This window comes from Portunus trituberculatus, chromosome 42, assembly GCF_017591435.1.
Source record: "Portunus trituberculatus isolate SZX2019 chromosome 42, ASM1759143v1, whole genome shotgun sequence".
NCBI lineage: Eukaryota > Metazoa > Arthropoda > Malacostraca > Decapoda > Portunidae > Portunus > Portunus trituberculatus.
In genome coordinates, this window is record NC_059296.1 from 17,419,820 (window position 1) to 17,433,178 (window position 13,359).

At 38.6% G+C, this 13,359-nt stretch overlaps 1 protein-coding gene and 1 long non-coding RNA gene across 4 annotated transcripts in view; one reads left to right on the plus strand and one right to left on the minus strand.

The window, feature by feature from the left end:
• Positions 1-6,324: 6,324 nt before the first annotated feature.
• LOC123517320 (protein disulfide-isomerase TMX3-like) overlaps positions 6,325-13,359 on the minus strand; it is a 48,245-nt gene continuing 41,210 nt past the window's right edge. For all 3 annotated transcript variants that reach the window (XM_045277297.1, XM_045277295.1, XM_045277298.1), the window contains 4 exons: positions 13,215-13,268; positions 12,083-12,275; positions 9,056-9,242; positions 6,325-6,976 (listed from right to left, as the gene is read on the minus strand). In XM_045277297.1, coding sequence (XP_045133232.1) covers positions 6,951-6,976; positions 9,056-9,242; positions 12,083-12,275; positions 13,215-13,268 — 460 coding nt within the window. In that variant the 3' untranslated portion in view covers positions 6,325-6,950. The remainder of the gene's footprint in view (positions 6,977-9,055; positions 9,243-12,082; positions 12,276-13,214; positions 13,269-13,359) is intronic.
• On the plus strand, positions 6,885-9,309 carry LOC123517321. Its single transcript, XR_006678437.1, has 2 exons — positions 6,885-6,984; positions 9,068-9,309. It is a non-coding gene; the product is annotated as an uncharacterized LOC123517321 (long non-coding RNA).

Sequence of the window (13,359 nt, forward strand, 5' to 3'; positions counted from 1 at the left end):
AGGCCGCCAGGAGGGTGGGCAGGTCGAATGTTGTGACGCCCAGGGTGGACAGCTGGGAGCTTTGTGGAGTGCGGTAGGAGTAGAAGCGTTATATAAGTAAAAGGTTATATTGTTATATTATTTACAAGTATGTAGGAATATGAAACACAAGCTTGTTTTTGTTGTTGATTAGGGCCGCGAACGCGAAGGACTGCATGTTGCCGAGAGGGGTGGACGCCTGAGGCCACCAAGAGGGTAGGCAGGTCGAATGTTGTGACGCCCAGGGCGGACAGCTGGGAGCATAGTGCAGTGCGGTGGGAGTAGAAGCGTGGGCAGCGGAGCAGGAAATGCAATAGGAAAGGGCAATAGGGATCAGCAGACAAGCGCAGATGGTGCAAGTGAGCTGCGAGTGTCGTGTGGCCCAGACGAAGGCTCCGGAGTTGTTATTGCTGTGATGGTGGGTGCGTGAGCCCTCAAGGTCGTCAACCTCCCCGTTGTCATGGTAACGGGCTTCCCATTTTCTTCTTCATTCCCTTACACACAGCTGCTGCCTCCCTTGTCATGTCTTTTAATTATGTCCACTTTTTCTTGTAGCGTAATGGTTTTCCTTTTCTTAGCATCACTGCTATCACTCAGGAGTTTTCTTTTTGGTGACATTGAGCAAGATACTAAGATAGTCAGCAAACGCAGATGTAGGAACACTCTTGCCAGGGGCGACGGTGTGGTGGAACTGAGGTACGTAGAGTGTTATTGTATTCAAGCATGAGGTGGGCGGTTTGGTGGAACTGAGGTACGTAGTGTGTTATTGTATTCAAGCATGAGGTGGGCGGTGTGGTGGATAACAACTAGTGACGCCTGGCGGCCAACAATAACAATAAACCCCGCGCTTTACGATTTAGAACTTTTCAATTTTTTAAACCTTAAATTGCCTTATAGTGGACTGACGTAAGTGCGAGTTTGACGTAACTCGAGACCAACGTAACCCGGGACTTTACTGTATATATATATATATATATATATATATATATATATATATATATATATATATATATATATATATATATATATATAGACACACACACACACACACACACCGTGTAGTGTAGTGGTTAGCACACTCGACTCACAATCGAGAGGCTGCCCGAGTTCGAGTCCCGGGTCAGCGAGGCAAATGGGCAAGCCTCTTAATGTGTGGCCCCTGTTCACCTAGCAGTAAATAGGTACGGGATGTAACTCGAAGGGTTGTGGCCTCGCTGTCCCGGTGTGTGTAGTGTGTTGTGGTCTCAGTCCTACCCGAAGATCTGTCTATGAGCTCTGAGCTCGCTCCGTAATGGGGAAGACTGGCTGGGTGACCAGCAGGCAACCGAAGTGAATTACATGCACACACACACACACACACAGAGAGAGAGAGAGAGAGAGAGAGAGAGAGAGAGAGAGAGAGAGAGAGAGAGAGAGAGAGAGAGAGAGAGAGAGAGAGAGAGAGAGAGAGAGAGAGAGAGAGCAGAGTGACACACACACACACACACACACACACACACACACACACACACACACACACACACACACACACACACACACACTGCAGGAAGACCTAAATAAGATCTGGGAATGGAGTAAAAAAAATGGGAGATGGAATTCAATGTGGAAAAAAGCCATGTCATGGAAATGGGAAAGACAACCAGTGGGAATCTATAAGATGGGAGATGGAGTAGAACTGGAGAAAGTAAAAAAGGAAAAGGACTTGGGAGTAATAATGGAAGAAAACAATCAACCAGTAAGCTATATTGATAGAATTTTCAGAGAGACATAAAATTTGCTAAGGAATATTATATTAGCATTTCACTACAAGGATGAAGAAATTGATAAGTACTATAATAAGACCCAGATTGGAATATGCAGGAGTAATGTGGACCCCCCCATAAAAAGAAACACATAAGGAAGTTGGAGAGACTACAAAAAATGGCTACAAGAATGGTTCCAGAATTTGAAGGGATGACATATGAGGAGAGACTAAAGGCTATGGATCTACCAACCCTGGAACAGAGAAGGAAGAGAGGGGATCTGATAAAGTTTATAAATTGATCAACGGAATGGACCAAGTGGATAATAAGAAACTGATCCTGAGACAAGAATACGACATTCGAAGCACAAGATTGTATAGTAAAAAAGCTGAGGATGGGAAGATGTCTGAGAGATGTTAAAAAATAGTTTCCTGCAAAGATGTGTTGAGACTTTGAGTGAAGAAGGGCTGTCAGCAACGAGTGTGCATAGTTTCAAAGAAAAACTGGATAAGTGTAGATATGGAGACGGGGCCACATGAGCGTAAAGCCCTGTAAAACTACAACTAGGTAAAACTAGGTAAATACACACACATACAAACACACACACTGTTTAGGACAGTGGAAAAGCTAAAGAGCACAAATATAAATAAGGACACTATCTGAGTAATATAAAGAAAGAGAGGTTCCTATATAGCAGTGTTTAACTTCATTCTTTTCCTCACAGATGAATCAAAATACCTTGCTTTACTTATGGTCCCAAATAGTATGACTTCACACATACCACCACATTTCACTGGAAACCCCTTTGCTTGCAAATGAATGTTTACAATTTACTATAAAATGCTAAAATTTGTTACCCACATAACTTAAAATATGCCAACAGTATGCATATTGAAACTCCTACATCTAAATTAAATCCATTAAAAAGCTTACCAGCCTTTATTTTTCCTTCTTTTTCTTTGCTTTTATAGTTTGGTTTCCTTTACTACTTTGTGACAGATTGCTTCTTCACAGGATCATGAGAATGGAAGGAAAAATATAGCTAACCGCATTTGTCCCAATATATTTAATGTTCATGTAGTCTACACACACACAAACACACACACACACACACACACTCAAACACACACACACAATCGAGAGGGCCGGGTTCGAATCCCGGCGCGGCGAGGCAAATGGGCAAGCCTCTTATAATGTGTAGCCCCTGTTCACCTAGCAGTAAATAGGTACGGGATGTAACTCGAGGGGTTTTGGCCTCGCTTTCCCGGTGTGTGGAGTGTGTTGTGGTCTCAGTCCTACACAAAGATCGGTCTATGAGCTCTGAGCTCGCTCCGTAATTGGGAAGACTGGCTGGGTGACCAGCAGGCAACCGTGATGAATTACACACACACACACACACACACACACACACACACACACACACACACACACACACACACACACACACACACACGAAGCGGAGAAGGCTGGGCGGTCTCCTCACACCCGTGCCCCTGTCCACCCAGCAGTGAGTGGGTACCGGGTGTTAGTCGGGGGTTGTGTCCCGCCTCTCGGGGTGGCAGCCTGGCACCTGCTACGGCGTGTAGCTGAAGGGTGCAAACCCGTGATCCCCAAACCTGGCTTTGGCCAAACCACAATGATGAAGTGTAAAGCAAACAGATACAGTTGAAGTAAACAAATTTGAAAGGCCACAGGGTAATAGAGAGACCATCTATATGAAAGAGATTAAAGTAACCAAGCTTGAAATAAAAGAGTTAATGAAGGAACTGGATGAAGAGAAGGCAATGGGACCGGATGAAGTCTCAGGCAGAATACTAAAAGAATGTAGGGAAGAACTAGCAAGTCCTATATACAACATCATAAAATGCTCAATAGAAAATGGAACAGTATCAGTAGAATGGAAAAGAACTGAGGTGGTTCCCATATATAAGAGAGGAAAGAAGAAAGAACCTTTAAATTACAGACCGGTATCACTAACTAGTGTAATATGCAAGATGTGTGAAAGAATAATAAAGAAACAATGGATCGAGTTCCTTGAAGACAACAAATTAATATCAAATAGCCAATTTGGTTTTAGAAAAGACGGTCGTGTAACTAATTTATTGAGTTTCTATTCTAGAATAGTTGATAGAGTACAAGAGAGAGAGGATGGGTTGATTGTATTTATTTTGATTTAAAAAGGGCATTTGATAAAGTGCCACATGCAAGGTTACTGTGGAAGTTAGAGGAGAAGGGTGGCTTAAAAGGAAGCACATTGAGATGGATGGAAAATTACTTGAGGGGGAGAGAAATAAGGACAGTAGTCAAAGATATGAAGTCTGAGCAGAGAGCAGTAGAAAGCGGAGTGCCACAGGGGTCAGTACTGGCGCCAATACTTTTCCTCATTTATATTAACGACATGCCAGAAGGAGTGAACAGCTACATAAATCTGTTTGCGGACGATACGAAACTGTGCAGAGTTATAAAGCAAAAAGAGGATTGTGAAATACTGCATGAAGACCTAAATAAGATCTGGGAATGGAGTAAAAAGTGGGAAATGGAATTCAATGTGAACAAAAGCCATGTCATGGAAATGGGAAAGAGTGAAAGACGACCTGTGGGAATCTATAAGATGGGAGATGGAGTAGAACTGGAGAAAGTAAAAAAGGAAAAGGACTTGGGAGTGACGATGGAAGAAAACAATCAACCAGTAAGCCATATTGATAGAATTTTTAGAGACATATAATTTGCTAAGGAATATTAGAGTAGCATTTCACTACATGGACAAAGAAATGATGAAGAAATTGATAAGTACTATTATAAGACCCAGATTGGAATATGCCGGAGTAGTGTGGACCCCTCATAAAAAGAAACACATAAGGAAGTTGGAGACTACAAAAATTGGCTACAAGAATGGTTCCAGAATTTGAAGGGATGACATATAAGGAGAGACTAAAGGCTATGGCTCTATCAACCCTGGAACAAAGAGGGGATCTGATACAAGTTTATAAATTGATCAACGGAATGGATCAAGTGGATAATGAAAAACTGATCCTGAGAGAAGAATATGACATTCGAAGCACAAGATCGCATATTAAAAACCTGAGAAAGGGAAGATGTCTGAGAGATGTTAAAAAATATAGTTTCCCGCAAAGAAGTATTGAGACGTGGAACAGTTTGAATGAAGAAGTAGTGTCTGCAACAAGTGTGCATACTTTTAAAGTAAGATTGGATAAGTGTACATAAGGAGATGGGGCAACATGAGCATAAAGCCCAGGCTTTGTAAAACTACAACTAGGTAAATAGAACTAGGTAAATACACACACACACACACACACAAAAAAAAAAAAAAAAAAAAAAAAGACCAGCATTCACATACAATTATCTCAGAGAAACAATATTATTACCTCCTTTGTCTTATGCAATTAAGGAACACCATATGTAAATTAGTATATGGCACAAATTGGAGAAACAAGATTCAGTGGAGGCTCAATACTCAAAGTCTTAATAGTTGAACTTTTCAATACTCAAATGCAAAAGTTTGATTTAATACTCGAAAAAATATCTGATAGTCAAACATCCACACACATGGTTGTAAACAAAGGCTCCCTGGCTTCTCCCTCCCCCACTCTCCCAGTTGTGCTGCCGTGGTTGTCAGAATAATATTGTCATGCATTCTGCCTGTAGTTTTTCATTTATAAACTTACATTAACACCAAAAGCTTCTTAGTGGTGAAAATATCTGGTAATTGAACGGCCACACACATGGTTGTAAACAGAGCCCTGGCCTCTCCCTCGCCGCTGCTGCCATTGTCCCATTCTGATACTGGTATTACCGGCAATACCAAAGCAAAATACCGGTATTCCAGTATATCAGATACTGGTGTGCATCCCTACTCCTGCCGCAGTCTTAAGAAAAACAACATTCTTCTGCAGTCCGTCAGTAGTTTTTAATTTTGAAACTTATGATGAAACCAAAGAGGCTTATTAGTGGTGAAAAGAAGGAATTTAGTGAGCCATAGCCCTCTGAGACTAGTGGGTTCACATGAATCGCACCAGGAAAAAAGTTACAAAGACGTTTTCATGGATGGTGACTCGTCTTTCAAAGATCTCCCTCCTCCTCCCCACCCTTCCCCACTCCTCTTCTACATTATCCATCACCAGCCTTCATTTACAGTATGTACAAATAATAAAAAAAACTGAAATTTTCATAAACTTGAGGATTTGCTAAGATTAGAGTAAATTACCTGATTTATAGGTATCAATAGTTGAACTTTTGATACTCGAACAGTCATTTGGATCTAATTAAGTTTGAGTATTGAGTCTCCATTGTACTTAAATTCTCTTGTACTCTTATATTCCCATAACAATCTTTGTGACAACCTTATGGGAAGGTTCAAACAGCTTTCTCATTGAATGCACACTATCTGGCACTTTCTTTCACATTCTAATATTCAAAGTACACTTACATGGTAAGGAATCATATCTACATTTTATTGTGTCAATCCCATTACCCACTTTATGTATCCTACTGGGGTGCCACTGTACTGCTGTGGTTCTTTGATCAATAAATATTTAATTTTTGTTCTTTAACAGTATCACACATTACTATTAATTTCCCTTTCTATATATTATAGAAAAAATAAATAAATAAAATAAGGGTCTGATATATGGGACAGTAAGTGTGAAAATGAAGGATAATACACAGTTAGTTACTATAGTAGTAAAATGCTTGCTGCTATTGGATGAGATGATCATGATAATAATGAGGTGAGGGAATAAATTAGTAGCAACTACTACTAGTGGTAACTTTTGCTATACGGCTTCTTCCCATTGCCATGCAGATGTACAGACTTACTAGGTTAATTTCTACTTATATAATATATTTGTCATGTAAATATAATACATATAAGACTACAATAAATACATTGTAATTAGTCATACACAGTTAAGATATAATACATCTAATATCTTACTAGTCTGTAATGAAAAAACAGCCTTCATTTACCACATACACTGAAATATGACTGAACACAATTCATCTCAAGACAATTGCATTTCCTTCTATTTAAACCAACAGATAGTAATCCCTCAAGCATGTTTGCCTGATTACTTTTGTATCAGTCATAAACATTACTGGAATAATCCCGACTCTTACTGGCAGATGGTTCTCTGTGGTGGAGGGTAACATTGACAACTTGCTGCAAGCCCATCACTCCTTCTTCTCATGATGCTCTTCTGATAAGGTGCAAAATGGTGAAATGTTAACTAATATCACTATCAAAATAGCTATGAAAAAAATAAATAAAATATGAAAATACAGACAGTAACCCCTGCATAAGTTGGACCAATTGGGGAGAAGGTCAATCCAAGTTATCCAAAAATCCAAGCAACCAAGGGATTTTTCTTTTCACTTTTTGCACACTTGTTACCACTAACCCTTGAAATGGTCTGTGTAATGCATTAGGTAAATATATACTACATACATGTGCACACACACACATCCTTGAAGGGATGACATATGAGGAGAGACTAAAGGCTATGGATCTACCAACCCTGGAACAGAGAAGGGAGAGAGGGGATCTGATACAAGTTTATAAATTGATTAATGGAATGGATCAAGTGGATAATGAGAAACTGATCCTGAGAGAAGAATATGATATTTGAAGCACAGGATCACATAGTAAAAAACTGAGGAAGGGATGTCTGAGAGATGTTAAAAAATATAGTTTCCCGCAAAGATGTGTTGAGACTTGGAACAGTTTGAGTAAAGAATTGGTGTCAGCAACAAGTGTGCATAGTTTTAAAGAAAAATTGGATAAGTGTAGATATGGAAACGGGGCCACACGAGCGTAAAGCTCAGGCCCTGTAAAACTACAACTAGGTAAATACACACACATACACATGCAGCATTAACACACATGGCAAGGCACAGCATGACTCACACCTCTCTCATGGTCCTTTGTAACAGCCATTTTGTTTGCCACCAACAGCATCTTAAGTACCCTATCTGACATGGAAGACACAGCCTTGCCCTTAGAAGCCATTGTAAAATTGCAAAAGCAACAATAATGGCTACAGAAGCTGAAGGAGACACTGTCATTTGTTTCATAAATCAGCAGTGTAAACACTGCACACAAGCATTTTCTGTCTCAAATGGCTTGGTCAATTTCTCATATGACTTGTACCATGAAAGAGCTATCAGTGGTATTTTAGCTAGTATATAAGCTTAATGGCTTAAAAATACTTAACCAAAAGATAAAAAATATCTGCCAGTGCACTTGGGAATAGAACACACACATTCACACATGATGGAAAAAAAAAAAAAAAAAAAAAAAAAAAAAAACCCATCCAATATCCGGCTTATTCAGGTCTGACTTAAGCAGAGCTTACTGAATAGCAAAATCAATAAAAACTGTACAAAGTGTATGTTATTTTGTAATAAATGCATATAAAATAACCAACCACATATACTAGCATTTACAATATCATTAACATAAATCAGAAAAAATGTGTGTGTGTGTGTGTGTGTGTGTGTGTGTGTGTGTGTGTGTGTGTGTGTGTGTGTGTGTGTGTGTGTGTGTGTAATTCACCTCAGTTGCCTGCTGGTCACCCAGCCAGTCTTCCCCATTACGGAGCGAGCTCAGAGCTCATAGACCGATCTTCAGGTAGGCTGAGACCACATCAACACACAACACACCGGGAAATCGAGGCCACAACCCCTTGAGTTACATCCCGTACCTATTTACTGCTAGGTGAACAGGGGCCACACATTAAGAGGCTTGCCCATTTGCCTCGCCACTTACCGGGACTCGAACCCGGGCCTCTCGATTGTGAGTCAAGCGTGCTAACCACTACACTACGCGGTGTGTGTGTTTCACTGTTTGATCTGCTGCAGTCTCTGACGAGACAGCCAGACGTTACCTTATGGAGCGAGCTCAGAGCTCATTATTTCCGATCTTCAGATAGGCCTGAGACCAGGCACACACCACACACCGGGACAACAAGGTCACAACTTCTCGATTTACATCCCGTACCTACTCACTGCTAGGTGAACAGGGGTTACACGTGAAAGGAGACACACCCAAATATTTCCATCCGGCCGGGGAATCGAACCCTGGTCCTCTGGCTTGTGTGTGTGTGTGTGTGTGTGTGTGTGTGTGTGTGTGTGTGTGTGTGTGTGTGTGTGTGTGTGTGTGTGTGTGTGTGTGTGATGAATACATGTCATATATGAAAAATAATTATACATATTATAATTCTTGTCATACTAATACTTTTCAATATCAATGATGACAGTCATTATCAAAAACAACTTACCTTCTTCATCAGCATCAAGGATGTCTGAACACCAAATGGAATAGCAGATGAGAGAAAGAAAGCCAAGAGGAAGGCCAAAAATGACGGCTGTCAGCACTGGATTACCCTGCCACATGTCCTCAAGAGAAGTGCGTGCATTGTAGTACATCCGGTACACTCTCACTGGCCATGAATCACCTCCATAGGACTAAGAATAAAAATAGAAAGAATGTAATGGCATTGAAATCCTGTAAGAGATAAAAATGCTAGTTTCTTCTCTCATTTCAATTGACCTTTTATCTTAAGGACATGATCATATTGCAATGTGAGACTAAAACACAAGAAAAAAATCTCACTCTTAAAAAAATGAATGTATCCTTTATGGATCATTTTCATGATAAAAGGCAAAAATTAAACATTTGATTTAGGAGCATAAGTTATGGATACAGAAAGTTTGGTCATTATACTTACTACTGACAATTATGAAAATTTCTCAGTCAAGAAAAAAATATAATGCAAAGAATATTGATAATACATTGACCTTTGAATTGTAGAGACCTAAATGAAGGACTTTCTTACAAGACAGGCTAAAAAGACAATACACTTGAGCCTCATTTATCCAGATTTCAGTTAATCCAGGCAGTGTCCAGATAATAATTTAATAATTTGAGTCCAGACTGCCAACAAATTCATTCAAACAATGAGCACCTCACACACTTCCAGAAACAGCCAATAGATGATGGCACTGCTGCGGCAAGCGGTTGTTAATAAGTCTGGCCAACATGCAAACACTAGGAAACACTGTGTATTGTCTGTTGAGCAAGTTTGTGCATTTTTCAGTACCTTAGAACTCTTAATTATGTCTCCCAAAGGCGTTAGGCATAAGTGAGTAGCCCTAGCTGTGACATAAAAGCTGGAATTAAAGAGAAAATTAAAAAAGGAGCTAGAGTTGTGAGTGTTTGTGGGGAGTATGGTGTGGCCAAGGAAACTGTGTCAGAAATTAGTAAATCAAAAGATGAACTGGTAGAATATTCTGCCAAATACTGTGTGGATGCATCATCAAGTAAAAGTGGTAAAGGTGCACCAAGGAAAAATATAAGGAGTGTAAAATATGCTGCATTAGATACTGCTACTATGAAGTGGTAAATGCAGCAGCTACGAAGTTGGCACAAAAATTTATATATAGAATTTCAGGGGGAATGATGGGTGGCTGTGGAGAGTCTGCAATTGAAACAGACTTTTTAGTGCTAATGTGCAGGGTGAGGCTGGTGATGCAGACACACCCAGCATCGCATGACACGGCTGCATGTTGTGGTAGTATACTCACCATACTTCACATCTATAAAGGTCTTTTTTCATACACTCAGCTTTTACTATTATGTTAGTTTTAGTGTTAGGTTAACTTAAATTAAGTTTGTTTTGGTTTAATTTATCAGGGAAACCAAAATAGGCTAAATTTTGGCTGTTCCTAAAAAAAGTCTAAGGAGACAAATGAAGAACCAATTTGTTTTATCTGGACTTTTTCATTATCCAAACCAGTGCCTGCACCATTTAGTCAGGAAAGATGAAGGTTGGGTGTTAAGAAATGAAAATCCAAATCTGAAAATATATCATAAATGAGAAAAATTGGAATGTGAAATAGTATTACTACAACAGATCAAATTGGAAAATCAATTTAAATTGCAAATATTAGGTACTAAAAATTTTGGCATGCTTCTAAAAGTGAGCAAGAATTTCACTTGATGGGTTCTCTAGTGTCTCTTGTATCCCACATCATGATTTTGTTGCTGTCTAGCTTCTTCAGTCCTTTCATTAGTCTATATATTGCTACTAACTCTTCTCTCTTAAGGCTGAGATCATCTTTGATACTATTCTTTGTATGCTCTCCAGCTTCCTGATATGTTTCTTTAAAATTGGAGACCATACCACAGTTGCATAATCAAATTGAACTCATAACTCAAGGTACCATTGTAAATATACCTTATATAACACCTTAAGCTCTTTTTAACTCTTCTCCCTGTTTCCAATAAACCACTTCTTTAGTTTCCAATAAAATTTATTTTTTCTTCCTGATTTCATTCCCCATTTTTCCTTTGTCTGCTTCAACATATCATTAATTTTCTTTCTTTTATCTTCATTTAAGTATCTTTTTATCCATATCCGTTTAAGGTCAGCCTTTTTTGACAGTTTCTAAGGAATTATCAGTATCATTTCAGCAGCAATTTGGGTTCTAAACCTCACTTTCATTGGAATACTACCACCTTCCTCATATTTGTCAATCCTGTGTATGAGTGTGTATGTTTTCCCTCCCTCCCTCCCTCTCTCTCCCTCTCCTTAACGTGTTCTTTGTCATCCTCTCCCCATTTGTATTCACACAACCCCAGTGATCATACATGATGAAAGGTAAATAAAAATCATGACATATGTGAGAGGAACACAATTGTCAATGAATGTGAAAGTTAGCAAAAGAGTAAGTATGAGGCTAAAAACACTCCTGAGTATTGCTAAGTAAAATGAGACAGTGAGAGAAAATGGAATTATACAAGAGTGTGAAAGAGTGTGGAGGGATAACGTGTGAAAACTATGGAATAATTGATGGGGAGAGAGTAAGGTATCACTCTCTTATTCCTTTTATCTATAGCAAGTAAGAAGAGAGAATGACAGAAAGAGAGGCCTGAAACAACACAAAAGAAAGGAGAGGAAAAGAACAAGGAGAAGAAAGGCCACTTGGTGGAGTAGAGGGAGGAAGGAAGAAGGGAGTTCATGATGGGAAAGAGGAGTACATGGGGCAAGAAAGAGGAGGAAGGGTGAAAGGTGGATAAGAGAATGATGAAAAAAAGTAGAAAGAAAAATATAAGTAGCAAGGTTGAGGAGTGAGTGAATATTCAGAGGATAGTAAGAATTTAGGACATGGCATAAAACTCACAAATCATGAAATTGAGATACCATGAAACTCAGGAGTACTGCAGTGCATGGGTTTGCAAAGCTTTGAACACAAGCAACTTTCAGATATCTCACTTTCACTTAATGTGTACAAAGGACACTAACCGGAGCTGAAGAAACAATAATGGAATCTAGGAAGATCTGGATGGCTTGTGGAGTGAGATGATGAGGTGGGTCTTCAGGCAAGTGGTGATGCATGGTTGTAGCATTCACCACTATAAGAGAAGGCAGTGGCAACCTTTCCATTGCAATGCTGTTGGCCAGGTCTGGAGTCCCTGTCCATCCAAACTGGAAATATCTGCACACACAGATACACACAATTCATATCAATATTAGAAATATAAAATTATTTTATAAAGTTATTTAACATAGTATGCAGTATGCATTATCAAGATGCAAAGAATATTTAGTCTATGGGCAGTTACATGGCTGCTAACTTGAAGCATTATAAAGTAAGATTTTCATATCTACTGTACATCAATCAAGAGATTCTTTCCTACAAAATATGTTTTCATCCTTCTCATTAGTTCAAAATCTCTTCATGAAATGTAAATATATGGGAATAAAAAAAAAAATAATAATGTAAATGAATAAATGAAAAAACTCATATTGTATATAGAATATGGCCTATAAAGCAGCAATAACAGGTTGTATTATGGGGCCATGTACTTTTCCCAATGAGATCACATTATGATTCACAGTTCTAAAGATAAAATCAAAGACCTCTAGACTTTATGCTTCTTTCAATAAAAACAAAGAAATGAAGAGTAGAATAGATATAAAAACTTATCCTTATTCCATAGTTCTGAAAACATCCAAATATTCACACAACATTTACAAAACAGATGAGGTAACAATCCTTCTGAAATCTATACACTGAAAATCTAACTTTATCTGAGGACAAAAAAAAAAAAAAAAAAAAAAAAAACTTGCATGACAGGTTGAAAAAATAAAGATAAAATAATTAATTGGCTTTGTTAAATTGATAACTAAAAAGTTACAGCATAAAATCGTGCAATAAAGTCAACTTATTATGCATACATCTGACAAAATAAGTAACATGTAGTTGTTATTTAAAACACAATACAATAGCAATATTTCTTTACAGCATCATAGATTCCATCCATTCAATAATGATATTTCATAAATAGAAGTTACAACATTTCTAATAATGTCTGATATATACATATTCAATATAATAATAAGTGCAACCAACTTGCCTTATTGGATAACTTACTTGTGATACTTGTCACGATTATTGATGATCACAGCTTTCACCATATCTCGGAATCTGCAAAAAATAGTCACAAGTTACCAACAGGCAAACACACTGCAACATTATCAGCATACAGCATCACATTCTTAAACAAGTAAATAATGTC